At 43.1% G+C, this 27,798-nt stretch overlaps 2 protein-coding genes across 2 annotated transcripts; both read left to right on the forward strand.

The window, feature by feature from the left end:
* The first annotated feature begins 176 nt into the window (after nt 1-176).
* Nucleotides 177-18,313, forward strand: c19h18orf21 (chromosome 19 C18orf21 homolog). Its single transcript, XM_012829516.3, has 5 exons — nt 177-696; nt 7,421-7,440; nt 8,182-8,387; nt 16,905-17,098; nt 17,246-18,313. The coding sequence occupies exons 1-5, from the start codon at nt 620-622 to the stop codon at nt 17,388-17,390; spliced, it is 642 nt and encodes a 213-aa protein (XP_012684970.2). The 5' UTR covers nt 177-619; the 3' UTR covers nt 17,391-18,313.
* Nucleotides 18,314-18,874: 561 nt separating this feature from the next.
* rp9 (RP9 pre-mRNA splicing factor) lies at nt 18,875-27,671 on the forward strand. The gene is made up of 6 exons (XM_012829521.3): nt 18,875-19,157; nt 19,394-19,424; nt 19,599-19,728; nt 21,018-21,109; nt 21,655-21,716; nt 26,796-27,671. The coding sequence occupies exons 1-6, from the start codon at nt 19,012-19,014 to the stop codon at nt 27,031-27,033; spliced, it is 699 nt and encodes a 232-aa protein (XP_012684975.2). The 5' UTR covers nt 18,875-19,011; the 3' UTR covers nt 27,034-27,671.
* Nucleotides 27,672-27,798: the final 127 nt, after the last annotated feature.

A 27,798-nucleotide genomic window follows, 5' to 3' on the forward strand; every position in this document is an offset into this window, starting at 1 on the left:
AATAGAGTAGCTAAGTAATTACTTGCAATAGCAGGCCTGTGTTAATTACATTCTTAATTTTGCTATTAAAGTTCTAATAGGCTATACTGAACTAAGAGAAGACTAAAGCCAGCCAAAGAAGAAAGAGGAAGTGCAAAGAACAACATTGACGCAAGCATGAGAAGCCAAGCCTACTTCACAAAAAACTCCTCACATTTTCAGTGGGCCAGAGCTATGAAGTGTTTAAAATGTTAAAATGCAATACACTCCAAACACATTCATATATAGCCCTCAGATAGACCTAAGTTGCCCAAGACCACTTTACGTTCGTAGGACTACGTATCCCAGAGTGCACAAGTTTTGTCGTGAAGGACTGTGGGTAGCGCGCACACATGTGCAGCAAATGTAGTCGCTCCTGACCAGGATTTGTTTGCTAGAAAATTAACACACTTTGTATGTTTTATTGGCTAATAGGTTAATAGGTGTGTACAATACGAATGTCTCGTAATCTATTGTTTCATTATTGATATTTCAAATCTACTGTGAAAAAGGTACCTGAACGGTAGGAGAAAATTGCCTTACTAGCCAGCCGGCTAACATATCACCACGTACTTCACACACGTCTCCGACTAATTCGAGCATGGATAAAGATTCGTTTTTGAAAAAAGCTTCTCTACTTTATAAAGATAGCTGCCCGGAACTGTCTCGATTTCTCATGTAAGTAAGCATGTTAATTATATTTTGCAATGTTAAATATACAACGTATTATTATTGTAATGTTATACATATCCTCTAGGGGGCAACCCATACATGTCTCCTTACACTGATTGCAGTTTGAATATGATTGATTCCACCGAAAAGTATCATTAGAAGTCATATACCCTGTAAAATAAGTGCCCTACAAGCTGTGGCTTGACGGAATGAAGCCTGTTTGTTGGGGCGAATGCCTCTATGTAGGTGATGTAGCTGTCTCGATGAATGATTGCTGGTAGTCATCTAGTAGCTCTTCCTCACAGGGACTGACCTATTTCCCAGAGGAATTAGTAGAGTCGAGTCGAGTCGAGGCGAGGCTTTGGTATTAAACAGTGATCTTTCCACATGTTGCTTAAAAACCTTGGCCACGCTTACCCAGAGTGCTGGCCTGCAGGGCTGATTATGTAATTGGTTTTCTGCGTCCTTGAGGTAAAAAAGTGTTCACAACCATCCTTTACCTTAGTCTGATAATGAATGTGTTCTTGTTTTGCTTTTAATCCTTTTTTTTTGTGCTCATGCCAATGCTAATAGTTTCGACTCCCATGGAGTTTGGCTGCTACCGGATATTTCATTTAACTTCTCAGTTAATGACTGCCAAGAAGTATAGTCTCAGTTAGGGGTGGGCTATATGACCAAAATCTTCTATCACGGTATTTGTAATTTTATATCACGGTTACGGTATATATCACGGTTTATTATATGTAGGGTGACCAGATTTGGGTTTTTGAAAAAGAGGACACTTCAGCGGTGGCGAAATGTGTCCACAGACATTTATTTATTGACCCTTAAGAACACTAAGGTGCAGAAACAATACTGCCTCAATAGGCTATTGGCCTAAGCAATAGTGGTCAGTATCCATTGAATCTTTAAATAGTAAAATAAAAGCAAAGTGTATGTAAAAAAAAAAAAAAAAAAAGGAAAAATCTTTCTGTGGCATTTAGTCCAGTGCTTATGTTTCAGTGGTTCTTTAATGTACTTTCAGAAGATAACTCAAGTGTTAATTTTCTTTTCAATGTGTGTCCATATGTTAACACAATCATGATGAGATATTTTCTTTATATGGCCACATATTAAAATAAAAAAATTAAGAAGTTGGCCATTACACATAGACATATACATAGACGCTCCATTGACCGCCTCAGCCCGTTGCTGCGACGTGCTAACGTGATGACTGGTCTGTAAACAGACGCAAGTAAATGATGGAGCTGCAGTTTTTCTGGATAAAAAGCACTATAGATAGCGTTTATATTTCTCAACCGATTTCACTGAGTCGTTTTTATATTCAAGGGTTTATGATCTACGTGGAGTACCAAAAAAAGTTTTGTCTCCATATTACTTAGAATCTCGTTGGTTTGGCCACAATCGCCGTTGACATATATGTATATGATAATCGTTGCTAGACGCTCACTGTTCTTGTGCTCTCACAGCTCATTCACTTTGAAATACTGAAAAATAAATGCCTACACTAGACACTTTTCAGTTCATATTTTTCAGTATATTGAATCTTGCCCAACAGTCGAGGATTACTCAACAAGTAGGCATGACAGTCCTTGCAGGTTATGTGCTTAAAAATTGTACTGGGTATCGTATTATACGGCTCTTCAGAATGTTCAAAAAAGTTCCGTTGATTGGAATGGGCCACCCCAACGTTCGCAGGTCTGTAATTTCTTTATTTTCACTGCTGCGAAAATGTAATGACCGCTGACCATCTTTCATATCATTCTGCAAGTAGTCCGGTCATTTAACGTAACGGGAAGTAATGGGTTGCTACGCAACACCTGAAACTTTAGAGTTCTATTTTATTTCTCAGCAGAAATCACAAAACGGCTACAAAATCGTTAAAGTGGTATTTTTGGAGTAATGTCTATTGTTTTGGCGAGTTACTGTATAATAAGAGGGATGAAGTATAGTTCGGAGGTCATTATCTAAAAATAAATCGATTGAATTTCAAAATAAGAGTATACCGCGGTTGAAACGGTATGGCCAAATCTCTCCCGGTAGACACATTTCTACCGTTGCACGGTATATACCGTCATACCGCCCAGCCCTAGTCTCAGTTGTGTACTGCTAATGACTTTCAATAAGCGCATATGAATAAATGGAAACGAGGTACGAGGAGTGAATATAGGGATGGCACTACGTGACTGTAAAAGGTATATGGCTCCTTCCCTCATTACTCAACACAGCCATGGTTTTCCTTTCTCCCTGCCACAGCTTAAATCTGTAAATGATCTTGACGTCCGGTTTGTACTTTCCTTATGTGCATACCCCTGCTGAGAGAGCGAGAGGAATGAGGGGAGAGCAGTAAGCCGACCCTCAATCCATTGACTTGCCTACGTGCAGCTGTCAAGGTCACTAAGTTTTTTTTTTCCTTTCTGATTGTCCCTCCCGCCTTTCCACATAAAGCCTTTCATGACTTGAATTCGTATTGTACTCCATCCCCGCTGAGCTCTCCATCTTTCCGAGGCTTCTTTTTTTAATAATTCTTTTTTTCTTCTTCTCGTTTGTTCTTGTTTTCTCCAAACCACACTGAATTATTTATGGACTTTCCCCTCTAAATGTAAAGTTAAGCGCCAGAGTTGTGTTGGCACAGAGTGTCATGTAGAGGAGACACTTGACTTTTTTTAGTTTCGCAGAGCGAGGTTCATTTCCACTGGACAGCCATTACAAGAGAGGGAGAGAGAGAGAGGGAGAGAGAGAGAGGGAGAGAGAAGGAGAGAGAGAGAGAGAGAGAGAGATATGAGCTGCTCTTAGCGTGGCCTGGTGTTTGCCCTGGCCCAGCCCCAGTCTGTCTGAATCCTGTCACCAGTCGGCACCTGAGCCAGGAAAAATGCGGCTAAATGAACAACGAAAACACAGCGAACCGACACAAACCCACATCCATCGGTCAATTTTTCCCCTCAGTGTTTGTGTGGATGGGCTTAGCGCCTTCTGTGATCTGTCCAGACGGTTGTGATGTCTGCACAGCACCTTGCCCTGAAAAAGACACATTTGTAGAAAGGTGAGCCCACTCAGGTGCACACTGTAGGCTATGGGCGACAGGCCTGATTTAGGTGAGGGAGGAAGGCTCCAGCTTCTCTGTGTTTTCTTTGTAGCTGGTGGAACCCGGCCCATGTTTTGGTTATATTAAATGTCACACCATGGTCCACAACCATACCCCACAGCCATGCCCCACATACATCTTTACATTTGCACTAAATTGTTCATTGTATATATCTATTTATGTTAAATTGTTGTCATCCATATTCATCGTACTTATATCTTATCATGTCTCCTACCTCATTTATAACTTTATAACCTCTACTGCCACCTTCACCTGTACTTCACCTGCACTTTACATATATCTATATTACATCTGCACTAATCACCTTTATTGCTGCTCATGTTCTTACTGCTCATACCACTTATATCTTATGTCATACTGTATATACCATATTTATCTATATATATATTACCATTTGCACATACTCTGCACTTTTCTACTTTGCACTTCTGGTTAGATGCTAACTGCATTTCGTTGCCTCAGTACCTGTACTCTGTGCAATGACAATAAAATTGAATCTAATCTAATCTAATCTAATCTAATCTAATCTATGCACGGGTAGCATTTCTATAGCTTAGAAATGTACTCCCCATTCTTCATGCTCATAGATCTGATGGACTTGAGTGTGGGTGTACATTTGTGGGCATTGTATGTACGCATTTCTGTGTTACAGTAATAATCCTAACAATGATGAGAGGAAGAAGAACATTTTCCCCCCAGACATTTCTATGTAGGATCTGTGTGTTGGGGGTACCCTCATAAATAGTGTATTTGTAGAACATGTTGTACTTTGAGTCATTGTTTGTGTATATTGTGGTCCTCTCTGTGTGTGCCATGTCATAGTCAAACATGGATGTAGACAGAGTGCTTCCATTACTCATCCCTTGGGTGTTTACTCTCTGTGTGTACATTGTTTTTGTGGTCATCATCATGCATAACTGTACCACAGCCCCCCCCCCCCCCCCCTACACACACACACACACACACACACACACACACACACACACATATACGCTATTGTGAGTCTGTGGACTGGCTGTGGCCTGAGTTACAGCTGAGTAGTGCGTAGCTTACGGGCAGCTGGCTACTGGAGGAATGCCTACTATGGCAGCTCTGCCGCCCAGGATGACGCTAGTATCCCCCCTTGATGAGTGAGCTGGGGCCTGCAGTGGCCATCCTTATAATTATGTTGGTTTGCCGTAACCTGACCGACTCAATGAAATTGGGCCCAACCAATTTTCACGTATTTTGTTCTGCCGACTTGCCGACTATAATTTTCTGTTGCGAGCAGAGTAGAAATTTCACAGATGGCACGATAGCCATGTCTTAGCACTTGTAAAGAGGACCTATTAGAAGACTAAGACCACAATAGTATAGTCTTCTAATAGGTTCTCTTTGTCACATGTTTTTTTTTTGGTGATGGAGTTAAAAAAGTATTTACCTTCCCATTGTGTTTTCGATTTGGATGTTACAGCAAACCAACATATTTTTAAGGATGGCTTACTGCTGGCACCCCCCCTCCCACACACACCAGACACAACTGATCCCTTGTCTGCCTGACACCTCCTCCCCGGCTTTCTGCTCATGAGCTGGCAGTTGGAACGTGTAGCCCAGACATGATGGCAGCCGTTGGTCTTGAGGTCTGATGCCACTGCAGGGCCCACATCATGCCATCTGCACAGCCCTCCTCAGCGACTAAACCACTGCTCAGAGGAGTTACTGCACAACTGCAGGACAAATTAACCATTACAGTTCCCAACCCACCCATCTACACGCGATGGTATCGGAAGTTGTCCCAGAGAGAGTCAAGAAAAGCCTTTGTTGATACCATCTAGCACGACAAATAGGGCTGTGCCTATTAGCTGATGCTTATCTCTCCTAAGTGTGTGCTTAAAAGGAGATGCATGACAAGTATGTTAATTCAATTAGGGCTGTGAAGAGAGGGGGCCCTGTGATATCACATCTTCCATCACTTGTTCATATGGCGAGCGTGAAGGCTCCCTGGGTGACTGTTTTACGTTTTCTCATCTTTTCTGGGCCACTCATGCAGTTTTAAGATAACCGGACGGTGTAGTTGAGCGATTCCTTGTGTGATTCTCAAACAGGTCAGGATTTTCTATCCCTTCTCATTAGTGCGTTTCTCTCTTTTATTTTTGTGTGAAATATCTGAGAAAATGAGTTGAGCATAATGAGATCTACCTCTCAGAGTCGTGTCTTGAATGATAACCAGAATGGCAATTTGGAAAGCCTCCTCGGGGGTCAAGAAGGCCCAATCATCTAAACTCTGTGTGATCAGTCCAGTGCACATTCACCAAATGAAAGACCTCCTCTCAGTGGCTATATTTGGAGGGCTACTCTGTGTCTGTGAAAATGCCCCCCACCCCCAAATTAATAGTCGAGTGCTGTAGTCTTGGCTGCCTCCGGCAGATGCTTGGCCTGGTGAGTCAGGCTTTGGGATGATGCCTCTTTGAAGGCTTTCTTATTCCAACGCCACGGGCATCATGCCGGGAAAAGAGAAGGACAGCGTTTGAGGATGATGCCATCGCCCAGCTCCCCACCCCCTCGGGCAGTTGGCATGGGGTCGGAGGGTCATTAGAGCTGCAGAGCGTCTCCCTTTTTTCCCGCTCGACCGCAGCACATGCCTCTGCGAGCCCTGGTAAACAAAACTTCATGAGTCAGGTGTTAGCGCCTCGTGCTAATTTTAGCCACGGATTATAAGGGGTCTCGCGCTGGCCAGTTCAGACTGGTCTCGAGTGCCAGAATATGAGCTCAGACCGGATACATACAGTTGGCATCTCGAGTGTGTCGTTGATGAGGAGACTCTTGTCCCATATTTCACTGACACACTGATGTTTTTCTTGGAGTGACAGTTTTCTGTTGGCTTCCAAATAAAATATAGGCCAGTTCAGTCTGTTTCCACTTTGTTGTGTTTACATTTTAGTGCAGATACATAGCAGCTTCTTCAGAGTGTAGTGTGTATTCTGACAGCAACACAAGAAGTTCACTGGAATCCTAGCACTTAGTCCCTGCTCAAGCCTGCTTTGGACGCCTGAGGTGGAATGTTGATCAGATGTTCCCCTTTGATGATAAAATCACCATCCATTTATGGAGAATCCATTTATTTCCATTGATAGAATGTAAATGTAACCAGAGATGACTGACACTTAGTGGTGGTGAGAATGCATGTCTGGACTTTTTTGGTCTGAAATGGGTCCAGAGCTAATACCAACAAGGCTGGCTGGCTGGCTGGCCTTGAAGTATTGAATTGACTCTTAAAATGTCTCATCTCTCTGAAGATGTTGTGTTAACTGCCTTTAAACCATTCTGAATTCCACATGGCTGCCAGCGATATGTCTGGCTCTTGGAGATTAAGAGATAGAATACTTGAAGTAAGAGTTCACCACATGGATATATCGAACGTGTAAATGTGGAAATGTATGTGGTGGAGATGGTGTGTTTGTAGCTTACAAATTTAGCTTACAAATAATATCCCACAAAATTATATTTTGTAAACTTTTGGAAATATTTCATCATGTTCAGTAGGCATTTTTGGTGATATTCTTCTTGGTTACATTGGGCTTAAGTTGGGCACCATTATAGACTTAACTAACTACAGCCTCCATGTCCTCTTTTTCTTCATTTTAGGCAAACCCAGCAGATGAATGGTAAGTTACATAACTCCTCCTTGTTTCATTTGCATGTTCAGATGTTACTTCACGGATCTTGCCTTCAAAGCATATTTTTACGACAAGGAGGTTTTAACTACCCTTGGCTAGAAAAGACAAAATACTGGCCCTGTCAGTGAAAGTGTCAAGCTGTGTGTGTGGCAGCTGGGAGAGAATTGGTGCAGAGGTCTCTTAAAAAAGAATGTTAAAATCCTCAACTAATCCCATTAGGTCAGCTGGGAGACCTCATGTGAGGCCTTCACAAGCCCTGTTAAAATTCACCACTGTCTGGCTTTCGCCCAGTCCCCGAGCCACTGGCAGACATTAGCCGTCCACTATGATAGCCTGTCGGGAAAAGCTTACCCGGGCTTTGATCTTCCTGTTGGACTTGAGCACCCCAGAATAGATCAATGCCTTCACTTTTTTTGTAACTTCCTAGTTGGCAAACACTGTACTTGACTGGAGATTCACACGGCTAAGGTCACTCTTAAAACATTCAGCCTCCTCCAGAATACTGTACTCAAGTCAGCTGTAAGTCAGTCTTAGTGCAGTGCATTGTTATCATTTGATAGTTATTGTCTGATTTAGACTAGCAGCTCTTGCACACCCATATGCAGCATTGGTCCAATCCTGAAAGACCATGTAGCAACCATGTTTTTTGCAGTGTTGTTGTATTCTGGGCATTATTACTATCCAGCATCGCTCCAGCCAACCCCTTTGATCCCCCTCTCTCCCCTCCAGGATCTAAATCGTCTAGCTGTGTCGAGAAGCTGTGTCCGTTCTGCTTCCAGTGGCGGGAGCCGGACAACCACCGGGTGCGGCTGCGGCCCAAACGCAGACCGTCGGCCCACCTGCAGAGGCTGCTGGGGAGGGAAGCCAAGGGTCGCAAACTCAGGCTGGAGGAGAGCGATGCCCTCTGCAGGTTCAGGAGGTCCTCCAGCTGTCTGGTGAGTACTTGGAAAATGGAGACCAGCTACGTGCTTATTTGAAGTCTGTGACCAGTGCTACCCTATCCCTTGTTGTTCAATTTTACCACTGGATAAGATAAATGCATTTCGTCTCCATATTTTCAGTTATATTTGCATTGAAACATTCCCAAGTTGACCCCCCCCACACACACACATGCACTCACACACATCACACACACCCTGCATCCATGGTCATGCACCTGGAAGAAACCCACAAAAGATCTGCAGAATTCAAACGCCGAAGTGAAGATTCACTATTTTGTGTGCCAGCCTTGGACAGCTTCCATCTCTTTTGTCGGTCGGTCGGTCGGCAGAGATCACTCCATGTTCCCCGGACGCCTCACCCAAAATGGCCAACCAGATTAGCGACCGGTCGATATCTGGCACACCTCGCCATTGATGAGCTGTCGGCTGGTTCGGGGCTCAGTACTGACCATGGCCAGGGCCACTGATCTGTACAGATCTGCACAGGGGCTTTTCCCATGATGCCTCTGGCAGAGAGGGGAAAAAAAATCCCATTGATGTGGGCTGGCAGCCATGGCATGACTCCCCACCGGGTTTGCTGCAGTTGCAGTCTGCTGGACTAGGGCTGCTTCCATAGAAGGAAGGGAGGGCAGGCTGGCTCGCCCTATTAAACACCATTAGATTTGGGCAGTCGATTGTTTGCTTCGCTTCCTCTTCGCCTTACTTGGTTAAACTAAGGGAGTAATGAAGTAGATTTAATGGACTCAACACTGCACTGCTTATTAGTTGCATTTTCCCAGACTTGTGTTTCGGAGCTATTTCCTCTGTTACAATTATTCCTTGAGCTTCTTTTCTCTGTCAAACTTGGTATGTTTCAAGCGATGCTTTCAAAGAGAAATAAAGACGGTAATGGGCTGGATGTTGATGCACACATCAGCAGCCACATGTTCTTGAGATGGCATGATAATGTCATCAACAGTTCACTGCAAAAAAATGTCACTTTTATCACTCTGATGTGGCGAGTTGACGAGGACACTAGAGGAAAAGAAGGACGCTAGAACGATGTTCTTTTCTGAATGACCTTGCATTAGACAAGCTCAACGCTTGGGAAAATACCCAAAGCCAAGAAAAGCAAAGAAATGTGTCGGGAGTGATTGATTTTTTTATTTTATTTTATTTTAAATGCATGCAATAAATCCAATGTAATCGAAAGCCTCTGCTTTCTCACAAAATCATCTTTGTTGCCAGACACCCTCTTTTCACAGATCATTAGCTCAGCGAGTACGTTTTGTCCATTAAAAGTAATGGAGAGTCCATACGGAGGGAATACGGAGGGAATATGAGCCTTCATAAACTTGGGGGGAAAAGGCATGGCTGAAATCTTAGTCCTCCTCTCCATTCAACTCTGCTTTAAAAAAAAGTTTGTCAATTTGTCAAGGTCCTCAAACTTCATCCCTTTTTACATAACTTGACTGAGTGTGTGTGTGTGTTTCTGAGGAAAATATGATAATGAGATGCCACTTGCTGTTGATTTTTGTGATAGTGGAATAGGCTAGACACTGTCTAATCTGAAGAGACCGGAGTCAAGAATATGTGCAGTGGAACACCTGTCAGAGTGTGTGTGTGTGTGTGTGTGTGTGTGTTTGTGTTTGTGGAGGGGGGGGGGGGGGGGGATTTATCTCTCCTACTGTCAGACGTAGTCACCCCCCTGCAGACATACCAACTTCAGTCAGGAAGTGCTAAAACAGGAACTCACCGAGAGGGGTCACCGAGGTCAAGCAGGAGGAATCTCAGCCTCGGCCGTGGCTGTTCGTGTGTCTAGGGGTCAGGAGGGATCACAGGCTCGTCCTTTTGTGTCTTGAGGTGACGTGTGACAAGACTCTGCTGCATGTTGCTTGCTGTGTAAATCTGAATCCTTTAGACAGTAGAGCAGAGGGAGAGATGCCTTTTTATAATGTTGCCAAGTTTAGAAATGTCACCATGTGAAATATACGCCACATGTTACCACTCTAAATACATACATTTACAGTAGGCAGCATACACAGCCAACTTTTACGTTCTGTAACATTATGTACTGTAGCAAAGTGCTGATATGGCGAAGCAAATGCATTACTAGAATAGTCCCCCTGCATGCATGCATGCACACACACTCACACGCACTCACACACGCGCACACACCCACACACACACACACCCACACACACACCCCCCCCCCACACACACACACACACACACACACACACACACACACACACACACACACACACACACACACACACACACACACACACACACACACACACACACACACACACACACACACACTTCCTTCCTCTATTATATCTCATCCAGCATCAGCAGTTTACAGTTGGATGGTTTTTACCCGAATGCCGGCGATTTCTCATGCGGTGCCCAGGGGGGACGTTTTTAAATCAGGTAGCTCAGTGGCTGCATTAGGCCATCACTCGCCGCCGCATTGTGTGATACGGAAACTATGTGCAGCGGAGGAAAGAGAGACGGAATATCTTTTCTCAGCCCTGTGCCTGTCACGTTAGTCACCTGCTTCACAAGCAGAAGTTAATAAAGTCGCCAGGAGCTGACAGCCGATGAAATGGAACAATGTCGAGGGCCTTAGTTTTTTTTTTTCATCGGCAGACGGAAAGCTTCGAGAGATACCATATCCATCGGAGGGGCCCCGGTAGGTGTGTTGAGCGATGGCATTGCGGTGGAGAGACTATGGATGGATGGATGTGGGTGGATACAACCGCAGCGGTGGAGGGCCTTGGCATGGTAATCACCTTGAGCCTCTCAGGCCCCCCATCCTCCTCCCTATCTTACCGTGAGGATTTGCCACATGGCATGCATAGCCGAGGTGGTGCACGTGCAGACCTCTGCCAAGCGCATTATGTTAAGCAACCCTTCTCATCGCAACAGCCACTCCCATCCACAAGCTAGGTTAATGGCTTTTTTCATCTGGCCAGATAAAGACACACACACACACACACTTTCATGTAAATATAGGCAACGTGCCTAGCCGCTAGGATTAGAGCTATTTCTGACCGCCCGTGCTTGTGTTGATGAGCAGTTTTTAGCATGGTAAGCTTCACTTAGGCCATGATGAGGTCGCCTCTCTCTTTTTGTTTTACCTCTGTGATGTGCCGTCCAGCTGTTGCATCGACTGCCATCAAAACCGTCTTTATTTCCAGACTGCGTTCGGAAAAGCTTTGCTGGGGCGTGTCTGTCTGTCTGTCTGTCTGTGTGTGTGTGTGTGTGTGTGTGTGTGTGTGTGTGTGTGTGTGTGTGTGTGTGTGTGAGTGTGAGTGTGAGTGTGTGTGTGTTTGTAACCGATCCTCAGCCCCTCGTCCATCTCGCCCACACGCCCGGTCAGGTTCCTATTGGCATACGGCTTGACATCATGCAACAGTTTCCTGTCCATGTTTTAATAAAAGCTTTTTTTAATCTACTTCAAAGAAAGAGTGTGTGGTATCGCTTCGGTTTTTGCTCTCAAAGTAATTTGTCAGCTGCGTCATCTTCCACTTTGTGTGGTGTTGTGTAATGTTAGACTCTTATCACACAGACGCAGAACAAACGCCTGTCTGACACTGCTGTGGTCCCCTGCAGCGCTCCTTCCTCCCCGGTGCGGAGAGATGGAGATGGAGATGGAGATAGAGATATGGAGAGGTACAGGTGTAAATGCGTGAGGGTTTTGTCGGTTGTGAGCTGACGTCTCCTCGGCCCCTGGGCATGGGTCGATGCATATGACACAGGGATGGGTTCAGCTTATTGGAGCTGCCTTTCTCTCTCTCTCACATTCAGACTCTGCCAGTGTGTGATGTCGACAGGTTTCTGCAGCAAGGTCACAGGATCCAGGATTGCCATCCAGGCTGTGGGTTGCTATGGCTGGGTTTGGGGGGAAGGGGGGTATTTTAAGAGTGCAATTTGGATTGATTTGTGAATGTGTCTGTGTGTGTGGCTCTGTGTGTGTGGGTCTAAGCTGAGAGCTGGCTCCTGTAGCCTTGCCAAGCCCCCCCCCCCCCCTGGGCTTTTACAGGTCCCTTCCCAAGTGCGACTTTGACCTTAAGAACTCAATCACTCACTCTCCCGCCCTCGTCTAATCGCTCCTGAAATATCACTGCCTTCTCATTTGGCACACATGTACACTGTTGTGTTGAGGATTTTTTGCGTTGACTGCAGCCAAATTAGATGTATGCCGCAGCAATTTTTGAAAGTTTTTTGGGGTTGTTTTGTATTCATGTTTTTCCACAAGACTTTTCCACTTGACATTCAAGACCAGGCTTTTTCTTTTAGAGCCTTCTCAGCACAAATTCCCTTTTGAAAAGCCACGCTTGAGTTTCCCCGGCCTTGGCTCTGCGGTTTCCCCCTGACCTAACAGATGCAATTGTGTGATTGTATCAGTCTCGATGGCACTGCTGCAGTGCATCTCGAGAAGGCGACAATTTCTGACAGCCTGAATTCAGACTCGCACCTCAATCACGTGTGTGATGTTAGAGGGCATCGGATGGTGCTGTCAGGATCAAGGTAAATTAGGGAGATGCACATTTACTTAAAGTAACACTATGCAACAATTTGGCACATTTTGAGATATGGTTTTATAGGCAACTGGTTTTGGTAACATCCTCAAATTCATTTTGATAGCATATGGTCATGTGAAGGACAGATAGACATCTGTATCTTTCCCACCAGCCATCCAGGATATGCCCTATGTAGTCGTGTGTACTGGGCTGGAATACCCTGCACTTGGAAGAAAGCTTTCACAGCATGACATCCAGCTATACTGCCAAAAGACACCAGTTAGTGTGTTGGCAAGCTTCTATCAGTGTCAACTGGGCTGTTGGTGGTGTTTGCAAGGTTTTTGCTTGCCTTTTAGGTAGTTAGCTTGCTAGTTTTGGAACAGAATTCCTTATTGCTGCTTTAAGGTGAGATTTGAGTGTGTGAGTGTATGGAGTGGATTTTGTGCCACATTGAAATGCAAACACACCTTTGGGGAGGGGAGAAACAATCGCCACGACATCATCATTTCATTGATTTGAATCTTGTTCAAATACCATCCAAAAAAAACAATGAGAAGGGATTACGTTGCACATAATTTAATGATGAAATCGTGTCATTGCAATTTAAAATGGAATAGGCGTCTTCACTTCTCTCCTTGTGCTCTATTGGCTGATTTCTTTTTTCGAAAAGGTCATTTTGACATCATGCCACCAAGGAAATCTAATCACTGTCCAATCATAGTCCTCTAGCAAAAACGGAATAATAATGTAATCCCTTCTCATTGTTTTTCCGGATGGCAGTTGAACAAGATGCAAATCAAAGAAATGATGATTTTGCTCTCTTTTGATATGTTCTCTTCACACCACACAGTGAATGGTAATGCCTTTTTTGCACTTCATTTCCACATGGCACATTTTCTGGTTGCTGTGTACTGTAAAACAACATGTTGTGGCGATTGTTTTCCCCTCATCCCAAAGTTGAGTTTGCAGTTCAAGGTGGCGTGTGTGTGTGTGTGTGTGTGTGTGTGTGTGATTGCACTTCATGTCACCATGTGATGAATGCGCTGGAGAGAGGTAGATAGCCTTGTTTGTGTGTATTTTTGAAGGGGACTGGATTTATGGGTATGCAATGGCCAGCGGCACTAGTTTAGCAGATTTGAGGCTTAATGGCCTTTCCTCAGAGCCAACCAAACCCAAAGAAGGCACCTCTCTCACAGTCCGTTCATCAGAGGTGACCTCTCCAAAAGATCCTCTATCTGTATCGAATGATGTTTATATCAGCCCCTCATTCCCTTTTACTATGTTTATCCCCCGTAAAGAGGCAACCCCGTACACATTCCCCCACACACACATATACACACACACCTACATACACACACTGAGCCAAAGAGCGTCATCATAAAGCGAGACCACCTGTGTTTATGGGGAGTTTTTATGGTGTGATTGTTATCGTTGTTAGCTAGCGTCTTTATTTTCAGACAGGGGTTCTCTATTCACAATAGGCTTTGGGGAACTCGGAGTAAGGGGCTTTAGATAGCACTTTCACTAAGAGTTTTCACTGCTATGCACTGTTCCACACTGGTAACAATAGGTGGTATCCATTTTCATAGAGCTTTTTTTGGTTTATTTAATTTTTTTGAATTATTTTAGCAAATGATTCAATATACATACAAAAATACATTGGTTCTTGATGCTATATTTAATAATTGATCTGATTGAAAGTTGTAAACATTATTAGAATAATCCTACATGATATCTTGTCTTTGATGGGTTATCCAAGTCCTAAACTACACTGTGGTGCCAGGATAATATGTAAAATAATATTTATAATATGCCTGTTGTTGTAGACTGTAGAGACTTCACCATCCTTATAGAAGTAATTTTCAGCAAACATCTTCAAAGAAATGAACAAACAAAAGACATACTGCTACAGTTTTTTTGTCTCAGATATTCACAATCAGTTTAGCCATTTTTTTATACAGTGTACTGTTTTTTTTATGTAAAATTGGGACATTTTAGGAAGAAAGCAAATGTTACATTGTATGTTCCATTCGAAGTTAATGGAAATACAAAAAACACTTAAACAAACAAACAATTAAACAATCAAAAAAAACTAAAAAACTAAAATGTATGTAGAGAGGGGGCCTCTATTACCATCTCATCATCTCATTTCTATCCACGGCAATCCTAAATGAGGGACATTTGCAACTCAATATTTTCCAGGGAATACCCTGCATTTCAGCAAATCAATAGTTTCAACCTGAGGCAGTATAATATTGGATAACCTCTTTGTGCCACCTTATCTAACAGTGGAAATTAGGTTAATATATTCAGATGTCCTTGGATTACGTTTTCATTACCTTAAAAAATAAGGGGTGGCTACTCGGTGAAGGCTCAGACAATGAATGTTGATGTTGATTTGGAACCATTCCAGGTTCTTTTGGAATTTTGTTGTGGATTAGACTAGAGCTTTCAGGGCAGAGGTGTGAAAATGGGCCAGTGACTGTTAAGAATGGAACAGACTGACTCCGCCCCTGCAGTAGTTGATTGGCCGAGCGGTTGTTGCGTCACTGAGGCTGTGCTTTATAATATTGGGACGCATAACATCCCAGCTGTAGTAAACTTAGAGCCCAGTCTCTACGGGAAGAACACAGGCGATCATCTGTGACACTCAACACACATTCGACCACCTGTCAGAATCAAACATGGCTACCTTTGTTTCGGTGAGTAACATCCCAGGTTGTCAGTCTCTTGTGATGAGTTCATCTTCTATATCAGTCACTTTGAATACTTTAATTACAAACGTAATTTTTATCTGGTAGCGCTTGCTTTGTATTTCGTAACTTTGCACATATTTCTTTGGGGGGGGGGGGGTTGCTGTGCAGATCATTGTGGGGTTCAGTGGTTAAGTAAGAGGTGAGGATCATTTGGGTGGTGGTGCTATGTGCAGCCCTCGTGGTGCACTCATGCAAAGAATGTGCCTTAGCTTCCACATTAATAACAGGAGGCACGAGGTATGCCGTTTATAGGGGGACTCGTAAAAATCAGCCTCTCTCCTTCATAATGGCACTTAGGGTGTCGTCACGGGGCCTCATACCTTTGCCAGTGGGTCATCTCTAAGATTGAGATCTCTAGTCTCCATGGAGAAAGTGAATTTGAGAAAAGGGGGGTGTTGACTCGCTGAGAAGCCCATCAGCTTCTCAGAGAAACATCTGTTTGTTTTTCCTGTTGCAGGCTAACAGATACTCACACTTACTGTTAGCCTACACTGTGTTTGGCTTCATAGTGTGGCTGTGTGTGTTTGCTTGATGTGTGATGATAAATATTCATTCTCGAGCAGTATGGGGTAGTGTGTGTGTGTGGGGGGGGGGGGGGGGGCACAGCCTCTGACCCATGAGGCACATGTTTGCCACCCGTTGTGACACTCTGTGAATCCCCCTCCTCTAGTTTCTGGGCAGAACAGCTATGGCAGCATATCTTCTTCCTTCTCTACCTCCCACCCATGTAGCTGTCAACCTGACACGCGTGACCCTGTCATGGCGTCTAGTTTTAGCTGCTGGTCACAGCTGACATAGCAAACTCAAGGGCTTAGAGCTGTTGTGATGAAGAGTGTCTGCCATCCTCAACACTTCCTCTTACTTACACAAATCCCAGACAGGCCTAAAGAATTAACTGAGTTAAAGTGCTGCTTTTCTTCTGATTCTGACCGCGAAACAGACCTATTATTATGGGTTTTAAGTATATTAATTTGGACACTGGTTTCTCACAGACTTAGTGGAAGCTGCTGGGGGGGGGGGGGGGGGGGGGAGACAATGGTTTGAGTTGTGTTAGTGAACTTTACCTCAGAAATGATTCTGATGAGGTAAATCTGAATTGGCTACCATAACCTCAGTAAAATTCAGCAATGTTTATGAACTTTTTTCAGAATTATCACTATAAATATGATGCAGTGAAGATTGATTGATTCACTGCAGCTTAATGATGTTTATTAATTACCTGTGTTAATTGCTCTGTTTTTCAGATGGCCACCTGTCACACCTGCAATAAGACATCCAGAACATGTGGACCAAACAGAGACTTTCTCACAGGTCTGGTGAAGAACCCAAGCACCCCGAGAAACGCAGGCAAGCGCAAGAACCCACAGTCCACCAGTAAAGGAAGTATGTCTACTCCGAGCTCAGCTTCCAGTCAGAAATCCCCTTTTAGCACACCAAGGTAAGACCATTTAATAAAATCTGCTAATCAGTGCTTTCAACACTGAAGACAGTCAGAAGTGTTGGAACAAACACTGAGGGAAAAGAAATAATTTTAAGACATTTTTCACCAAGTACTAACATGAAGTCACTCTGTTGTATTCACCAGGACGGTGTCCTCTGACTCCACCAGTTCATCAAAGTCGTCCAGCGTGAAGAAGTCGGCTTTCTCTCGGCTCAAGAAGCTGTTGTCGCTGGAAGACAGCCCCAAGACTAAGAAGGGGGGTCTGAAGGATTTCCTGTCAGCACTCTGAAGAGGCGGCTGCATCTGCCATACGAGTTGGCACCTTATTGACAGGCTCAAGCTTATTTAGAACACCTCTTGCACATCACGCCATAAGGACAGATGGTGGAGAATATAGTGAGCTGGGCTGAATGGGAGAGATGTGGTCACCTATGTAATTAGTGCAACATTGTTTGTAAGGCTCATGTACTGTTCTATCACCCAGGCCCGTGTTGGGGCTAAGGGTAATGCTAACATGGCCCACCTCCTCCGGCCTCACACAGAGAGCGTTCTGGGCTCTGCAGGCCCTGGTGTGCCACAATTTGGCCTCCTTTCTCTTGTCACTTTTGATCAGAGTTGGTTGGTTGCTTTCCATACCTGTGCTATCAAATTAGCGTAAAAACCCTGAATTACAATAAGATATATAGATATATATATAATTTTTTCTTACTCTACATTATGTTTTCTAATGTGAAGTTGTCTTCACAAATGATGGTTCAGTTTACTTGTCTCCTGTCTTGCTGTCATGTTTATCTATGATGTTAAAGGATCCCTTTTTTTTTTACCTCACTTTTGAGAGTGAAAAAATCATGGGAAATACTAATGGCGGTGTATTTATTGTTCTGTTATTAAGATCACAGTGCCACTCTTTCCTAATAATCACAAAATAATCATACTAGTCAGCGCTAGTATCATGGAAAAGGGAAGGCGCTGAAAATGTTTACATGCAACTATGCAAGTTTTTTTTTTTAAGTGAAGACCAAAGTCAAGCATTTCTGTGGTTGATACTTTGGCAAAAAGAATCCTTTTCTGCCTTTTATCATACGTAATGGATTTAAGTAGCAATGAAAACTCCAATGTCGTCAGTGATATTTCATTTTGTAGAACTTTGGATCACATTTAGCCATTTCACCCCATTTTGAATGTATTCAGAAAATAAAATATTTTTTGTCACATGATTCTTGTTTTTGAATACTAATATGAGCTCATCCTTTATACAGATGCACCAAATGCAATGCACAATATACCAAACAACTACAACTCCTAACTGAGTGAAATGACCCGGAAGTCTTTTAAGTGGAAGCCGTGATAAGAGCACGTTGAATTCTCTAAATTCTTAGAAGTGCTTCAGTGCTTCCTTTCGTATCTCCTTTAGCTTAGGTTACACAGGACCATATACTATATATGTCTATGCACAGGACCATCCTTTCCGAAAGGACCTATATATGTCCCTATGGTACCTCCCCACAATTCCTTGCGGTCGCGTCAGCAACCCAATCAACAACCGATCAGCATGACCCACGTCAATAACATCCGCCCAATTAGTAGCCTAGTGTAAGTGCAGTCTCTTAGCACCGCAGTTGTCTTCCTGAGCACTTATTCATTCTGTTTCATATCTTTCCTTGACCTCATGACGTTTTCCATCGAGGACAAGGAAAAGTGGTTAGCAAAAGACGATCGGACAGACTGTGTTTCTACAGTGACTTTTATTTTGAAATTACCTTTTACCCGGAAGCAATGGGTTGTTGCTAGTCTTCAGTCGTGTATGGCGTTGTTTGCTTGAAGGGACATTAGAGAAATGTGGTATATTATTAACCACCGCTATTTAAACGATTACATTTAGTAGGTTTCGACATATAAGTACATTTGTAATGTCAGCTAAGAAACGATCTAGAGAGAAGGAGGATAAGAGAGAACATAAAAGACACAAGGAATCAAAAGACGAGGAGGACAAATTCAAAAAACATACAAAAAAACTTAATCTCGATGTGCAGAAAATCAAGCATGTGGAGACTTTGTAAGTCGTGTGCATTGATGTAAAAACTTTTGGTTTTAGTGCATTATTAATGTTTTCCTCCGTGGAGACTAAGTTGGTTCTCCTACTGTGCGATTGGGTATGATACACATGATGTATTAACACAGATTCGTCTTGATTTGATCTCGCTCAGCCGAAACCCAGGTTCTCGTTTTCAGAATAGCATAGCTTCAACTAAAATTTGACGTCAACTAATATTTTGCTTTCCCCTTTTACAGCTATGAAAACCCACCTCCTGGACTCATAAAGGTTCGTTTAGCTCAAAGATAACTAAGTTGCGTTGCCGCAGCATGTGTGGTGTCTGTCTCGCGCTTTATAAGTCAGTACCATGGCCTCCCCTGTCATCACTGCAAAAAAGGCTATACGATAGCTCTGTCTGGGGGTGTAGGTATTTAGTAATACACAGCAGACCGGCTTTTGCAGGAATATGACGATCGGCCGGAGGACTGCATCCCTGATGACCCAGGCAACGAGCAGGCACGGGGCTTCCTGGCCAGTGCGCCCACCAAAGGTTTATGGATGCCCCTGGGAAAAGAGGTGAAAGTCATGCAGTGTAAGTAGTCCTCGTTCTTGATTCATATGAACACATGAAGCCAACACAGGCAATAGACACAATTGTCACAGTGTAATACTATGTAAACATAGCCACTGCTTTCTTGTTACAACACTATTCCGTAATCATTAAACAACACTAGAAGTCCATCTGAATTTCACTTGTGACAGAGAGGGAAGTGTTTAAAGCATATCCATACAGTTGCGTTCAGTAACCAAGAGTTTTACATAAACATTCCTGATGAGTGTCAGATGTTTGCCCATGCAGTGTTTTGTTATTTTGTGTTAAGGCATTGGCTAATTTGCTATGGTGAGTAAATAACACCATGGTGGTTTATTTTGACAATTTGTAATGAACGACATGCCATGACTTGATTTGTAAACGTCAGTGAATCAATATCATAATCAGACCAGAAGGTGTCACTCGTGTGCATGTTGTAAATGGACAGAGACTTGTCATCCTAGTCGATCTGTAATGAGTGTGGGGTAGTTAGCTTACAGATAACGTAAATCCCGTACTTGTGTACTCCACAAAGAACAATGCCATCCATTGTTTGTTCAGCGTAGCTTCTGGACCCACTGTGTTTTTCTATTGTACTGGGCACGGGAGCATTCAAACATGTTACACAAGTCTGTGGCTGTTCCTCCTTGGAGGGGGAATGTTGGAATGTATTCAGTCATACATTGTCAAGAGTTGAATAAATCCAGATTATTGAAGGGAGGGTTTGGGCTGAAGGTGGTGGTGGTGAGGGGTGGGTGGGGGTGGGGGGTGGGGGGCAGTGTAAGCCTAACCAATGTTTTTCAATGAGGGTGATGTTACGAACAATCAAGGGTCTGTCAACAGACCATCCTCATTGACAAACATGGGCTTCACTGCATTTTTGACAGGGCTGTTTTCTCTTCTCAAACCCAGCGCTGTTCAGTTTAGAGTGAAAATGCTGTGCAATGCTTTTCTGAATTGCAAAGTTTGACAGTGAAGCGAAAACTGCTGAATATGATTTATTTTTCCATACCTTTAAACTAGATAATTAGGCATTTCCTGACATCTCCCCAGACTGCTTGTTTGGGACATTGAAGGGAAAAGAAAATTGAGGAAATTTCCCCTGCTGTATAATTTCTTATATGGTGGTGATACGTGTGGGAGGGGACATAGCAGTTTGTTTTCCAAATAATCTGTCCTGTAAACTATATACAATCATTAAGTTTAATTTTGTCATTAGCAGATTGGCAGTTATTACCTTTTCCAAGGAGACTCACTGTGTTTGTGTGTTTTGTATTTGGCTCATGCAGGTTGGAGATGCAAACGCTATGGTCACAGGACAGGAGACAAAGAGTGTCCGTTCTTTATCAAGGGAAACCAGAAACTGGAGCAGTTCAGGGTGGTGCGTGTCCTTGTCAGTGTTGTATAAATGTGTCACATTGTCCTAAGCCTGCCACAAAGTCAATACTTGAAGTTACAAAGTCTCGGCAGAGATGTCCTGCAGATGCTCCCATTTCAGTTTGATGGGTCACACAACGTGTACATAGCTTACTCTTGTAGCTCAACTGGTGTGGAGCTATCATTCTCTTTTTATTTAGTCTTTTTATTCTTAAGTCAATGTTTGAACAAGGCTAATATAAACATGTTGATTTTAGTATTAGTTTTGAAGTCATTATTCAAGTTCCAGTGACTACCAAGTTTAAAAAAAAATATGTACCATTAGATTATAGGCTTTTGCCATAGTATTAATATTGTGCGGATAAGTGCTCTGAAATGCTGATGGAATTTGAGTGGTTGGTGGTTGATGTCTTGTAATCTGTTAATGGATGAGGTGTTGTAGACTTCCTGTGCTGACGTGTGTGTGTGTGTGTGTGTGTGTGTGTGTGTGTGTGTGTGTGTGTGTGTGTGTGTGTGTGTGTGTGTGTGCGTGCGTGCGTGCGTGTGCAGGCTCATGAGGACCCCATGTATGACCTGATCAGGGAGAACAAACGCAACGAAAAGGAGACGCGGTGAGTTTTTAAAACGGTTAACCTCAAAGCCGAAGTGTGATGTGCGGGCAAAAACAGTTTTTTTTTTTAGTTGGTTGCGTAAGGGCAGTGAGCTCTTTCCTCAGCAGCCATCTGAGATGATGTTTCTTGTAAGAGATTCAACCAAAAACATCCAAGATTAGAATCACATAGCTGACGGGAGCAGTAAAAGCAAAACAACACATTCTTTTTTTCCCTTTCCGCGTCGGCGTCTTTTCGTTGACCCACCTTTTGTAGCTGCAGCTTCCACAGCCTCACAGGTCTCAGCCTGCACTGGAGATAGCAGTAAACATGTCAATCATATCTCTGCACTCCAGCACAGCTGGGCAGTAAACAGACGGTAAAACAAAAGTTACTCTCTCTTTCTTGAGGAGAACCTTGAACTTGAAGATGCAGCATTGTCCGCCTATTAAAAAGCGAAATGACTCAAACCACATTACTTCAAGAACAGCTCTGTGGGTTATAGAAATTGTATTATGCTTGACATGTGGGTGGGTGTAATAGGTTTTGGATGTAATGGGGTCTTGTTAGCAAAATGAAATTGCACCAGCTGGAAGCTGCTAACCTGCAGTGTGGACTCATAAAGTGTAGCAACTAATCGGAAACTAGGCTAATCACAAGAGCTAATGCCATTTGAGCTCTGAAGTAGAATGGTATATGGTTTAAATGCATGCAGTGCGATTACCAGACCCCTCAGTAAGTAACTCGACTCGAAGAGCAAAATGCTAATAATACTGACATCATAGGTGCAATACCCAGCATGCACACATACTAATAAATTGGAAATCATTTTGGATACAAGCATCAGCTGAATGAATGAATACAAATGCAGTTCTTTTCCCCCCCTGCTGTCGATTTGTGGAATGTGCTGTACAAACCTCTGGTATTATGGCAACACCTTCCCTATAGTTTCTGCTAGTCAGTCTCTGACCCAGTGGAATGGGAGGCATGCCCAGACAAGAGAAGCAAGCTGCAGAACAAAAAAGTTACATAATGCATGTAGTGTAGAATACCCTGAATAATACAAATTTGAACTCCGATGATGCTATACTTCGGAACAGACTTTTTTTCGGGAACATTTAAGCGTGTACATCCTCTATGTGAAGCGAAGCGTGGTGTATGTTAATGATCCTGCCCTGGCGAGGGGAGAGCGGAGACCGGGGGAACAAATAATTGATGAACTGAAGAGGTTTTAATTGTTTCCTCTGGTTCTTAATTGTCAAAGATGATTTTGCACAGAAGTCTCCAAGAGTGCTGGTGCAGACTAATCGCCCTGTGGCAATGCAGGCAAGATGCAGAGGAGTGAAGTGTTCTGTTCAGTCCTCTGTCACATACAGACCTAGTGTAGTGCAAGGATATTGAGGTGGTATTGATTTGCCGGCTCAAATTATACGGAGCATTATGATCAGTGCCAGAGGGGATGGGATCCATAAAAAAATAGTATGTTCCATACTTGGGGAGCTCTAACACAGAGCAATGCAATGTTTTTATGGTACTGCGAGTCACTTATGGGAGAAGTGTTTGTGAAATGCAATAGAACTGTAATGAGGTTACATAGACCTCAGCACCTGATATATTTATTCACTTTATCTCCATTGTCCCTGTAGGGGAGCATTGTTGCAGTGCAGAGACAACTGAAATGAACAGGCATATTGATGCGAACACTTTCTGTGCTGAAGTGATGCATCTTCAGAGCAACACTGACATTTTCAGGACTCGGCTCGGTGGAATGCAAGAAGGCTATTTTGCCAAATGGGGAAAAAAGAAACTCGTTGAAAGATTAATGAGGCTTGCAGGTGTACCAGTCCAGAAGTTTTCAGAGTTGATTTTTTGTTGTTGTTTTCAAACTGATTAAACAACAACTGGGTAGGGGTTGTTACTCTCAGGCCACTGTTGTGGTGGGGGCTGGAGCAGACGCTCAGCTCAACTCTGATAAATACTTAATCGAGGTTTTCGAGGGTGACGTTTGAAGTTGGTGGAAGGTCTGTGCAGTGTGCTTTATTTTGTTTCAGTTACTTATTTTAGAGTTCTGTGCATTTAGGATTAAATACGACTAGAGAGCAGGTTGTTTATTGAAAGAAAATGAGCTAGTGAATTGTCAGTATTCATTAAGTGTTCATTCTGCGGACACGGCTACATTTACGTCAGGGCAGGTTGCGCATGACCAATATTTCATCACCGGGATGGTCCATGCAGACAGGCTGTGTTGTGTTGTTGTGTTGACTGCACAGGTGTGTGCAAGTTTTAAAGCACTGGCTCAGGGTCAAGAGAAAACAAAATCCATTTAAAAAAAAATATTTTTACTTTTACATTTACTCATGCCGTACAGATATTATTTCAAACACTGTGATTGAGCTGGTGCACTGAGAGACATATCCGCAACAGCAAAACTAGTATACTTTGAAGACACAAATGCGCACGTACGCATCCGCATTGCCTGAACGCAGACGTTCCCTCATAAGACTGTTTGAGCGTCTCCTGTTTTTAGGTGGAGGGCGATTCAGATTCAATCGCTTTTGGGGTTCTTGTTTTGTTTGTTTTTGGTAATGTTTGATCTCAACTAGGAAGATTTTTTCCGTCTGTTCAAAGCTTCTAAAGTGCTTCTCGAATTCATTTGGTTGGGTTGAAAAGTTTATCATCTTCTTTTCGGAAAATACACAGCTGCTCTCACACACAGTCAAGCTACACACTTAAAGGAGAAGTAAGCTATTCTAATCCAATACACTTTTTGACAAATTCAGTGAATATCCCCTCACGGTCCACTAGCTGTCTTCTGTGTGTGCACTCAAAAAGATCTCTCGTTTGTACACAGCCCTGGCTCTGTAAATGGAAATGTATTATGGCTAATCCCAACTGATTAGTTTGCAAGCAGGTACCTCTGTCACATTTCTGTGTCAGGTAACGTGAAATAACTTGCCCACAGCTTAGTTTCAAATTTGCCAAGATACGTGGCTGTTGTCGCCATAGCAACCGAAAAACAAATAATGCAATTGAATGAAATTCTTCAATATAACTACTACTAGATGGGTCTTCACCAGAGCCAGAACACTCCCCGCAAACTCAAATTTCTCCCTGGTTTTACAAAAGCAAGACTAAGCCAATGCCTCCATTTGCTACTCTTCCATCACTACTGGGGAAGGTTTTCTTCACCACTCCTGTGGGCCAGTGGCTTCTCCTGGCCTGGTCATCCTCAAGCAGAGCTACATCTGTCTGAAGGCCATGTCTTTCGGCACTATAGAGGAGAGAGGTATTCTCTATTCCAGCGGTGCAAAAGGTGTTTGCCAGACTTTGCACCTGTCTCCACTGATGTCGAAGAAGATCCACAATGACCCACCCAAGTGACAGTTTTTGGGCAAAGGGGGAATTGGCTGGTCCATTGTGCACCTTGTGTGCCTGTGTGACGTTTCGTCACAGAAGCACTAGAACCTGAGTGTTTGGGTCAAGCACTGGGATTTCTGCCACGATGCACTTTATATGTGCGTGAACATGGGCAACATCAGGGGTAGGGTTCTCATCTCTGTTGGGTAGCATATTACACTCAACGAGTGTGGGGAAAGAAAGAGTAGACAAATAAGATGTTGTTTCAGTTTGAACATTCTATGCCAACATCAGAAAGCTAACATATGATGAGTATAGCTAAATCGCTATTACAATGAAGATAAATAACTAGAGCAAAACAAATTCTTGAGATTTGCAGTACCATAAACCAAAACATTAATGAAGGTAAACTTACAGGCTGTGCTACTCATAGAGCGCAAACACGTATTTTTAACCAGTAAGTCTTATTCTTTTAAGATCGTATGGCACTTTAAAACAGCCGACATCTGTCATCATAGCAATCAAACAATACAATTTAATGGAATTCTTTTTTTTTTTGTAATTCAAGTTTTTATTTAGGCGTTGGTGTTTGACAGTACAACATTATACACTATACATTGTGAGACATTTCTTATTATGCACATTACATGTAACATCGGTGGCATAGCAAAACAAAGATGAAATAAAAATACAGTACAAATAAGACCATTTGTTTAAAGGACATGTTGATAGTTACATAACTAGGAATAATATCCGTATAATTATTTTTGATGTTGGGTACACTCAGAGGAAGGTGTTCAAGCTGCATGCTCATCAGGAAGTGTAATGTGAGCCCAGAACGAGATCCAAATTGGTGCTCTGTTCCTATTTCTATTGTCCACCCTGTTGAGCATAAGTTTGTATGAAGCTGTTTTTATCATAATGTTTACCCACTCTTTTATTTCAGGAGGTTTGGGTGTTTTCCACAGTTTCAGTATAGTCCTGGCAGCTGTTATAATCCCTGCCATGATTACAGAAAATGCTGCGCTTGATATGTTATGTATTTGGCTTCTGTCCCCTAATAGGCATAATCTGGGAGATAGAGGTATGTCACTTCGCAGCCAGTTACTCAAATTGTCCACCACTATTTTCCAGAATGGTTGAATAACAGGGCACTCCCAGATGCAGTGTAGCAGAGTACCTATGTCTTTCTGACATTTCCAGCACAAATTATTGTTAATTATACCTGCTCTGTTAAGTCTTTGTGGTGTCCAATAATTTAATGGAATTCTTTAATATAACTGCAACTAGATGGGTCTTAACCATGTTTGTGTTCAATCTGAATTTCAGTTTAGTTTGAGTTAGTTTCACCAGTGGTTTCATTAGTTTTAGTTTAGTTTTTATTTTATGGACTTAATTCTTTATACAGTTTAACACAGTTTCAGTTTTAATAATTTTAGGAGCACTGAAGGGATGGGTGTGTTTGTTTGGCTGTTGAGTTCAAATATCAACAATCTTTTTCCAGAATCGCTGACACCTCCTTCAAACTAAACAACAAATAACACACACACACACTCGACACATCACAACACAATACACTATTTCAATTTTCAATTTAACACCACACACACACACACACACACACACACACACACACACACACACACACACACACACACACACACACACACACAAATAGATAGATAGATAGACACACACACACACACACATTATTGATCTCCTTGATCTCTCTTCTCCCTGCAGCATCCAGCAGCTCAGGCAGCTGTTACAAGACAGCACCTCTGACGACTCTGACTCCAGCTCCTCCTCCTCCTCCTCTTCCTCCTCCAGCTCCAGCCACGGTCAGAAAAAGAAGAAGAGAGCGAAGGAGAAGGAGAAGAAGAAAAGGGAGAAGAAGAAACCCAAACAAAAGAAAAAGAAGAGGAAGAACGTACACAAACACAAGTCCAAGACGAGCAAGTCCGACTCTGACTCAGACTGACTGACTGACTGGAGGGGCTGAATGTGAATGAGGACCCTTGGGTGGGTGGAGGGCGGGTGTGAGAAAGAGACGGAGGATTGGAGGAGATGGGGAATAGATGGTGGGTGGGCGTTAGAGGATGGATGGATTGTTGTGGAGGGGGGGGGGGGGGGGGGAGCTGACCTCCGTGACTCCTCAACCCCCACCCGCCACCCCTGGGCCCCTGGAGCTCAAACCCCCACCCCCCAGGAGCTGCTGAATAATGCATGAGCTTGCCTCTGCCTTCTCGAGCATGGGTGGTATTGAGCTCGTAAGGCATCTGCACCAGACAAGGCACACACACACACGTGATTGCGTGGTACAGCAATAAACTGCATGGTGTGTCCCCAGTTGAAGAGGCGCTGAAGAAGAAGTTGAGAAAGATGGCGTTTGAGCGATAGATAGCTGGATAGCAGAAATGGATGTATTTTTCTACCAGACACAAACTATGACTAATGCTGTAATATTAAATTACTGTACTGCAGTAGCTTTCTTTCTTTCCTCCTTTTCCGTATTTCTTTTGCACGTCCTGCACTTACGTTTTGCAATTTGCCCACTGATTGATATGAAGCAGGCTGTATGAATGAATGACTAAATAAATAAATCCATTTGAAATGCCACCCTTTCGTGTTTTAGTGTGTGCCTGACCTCACAGAGATTGCTGCAGCTGGCTTAGTGTTGTTCTCCATGACAACTACTGTATCGGAGCTGGGTTTTTTCCCTTTAATTTTTGTATTTTTTTAAATG

Source organism: Clupea harengus, chromosome 19, assembly GCF_900700415.2.
Source record: "Clupea harengus chromosome 19, Ch_v2.0.2, whole genome shotgun sequence".
Classification (NCBI taxonomy): domain Eukaryota; kingdom Metazoa; phylum Chordata; class Actinopteri; order Clupeiformes; family Clupeidae; genus Clupea; species Clupea harengus.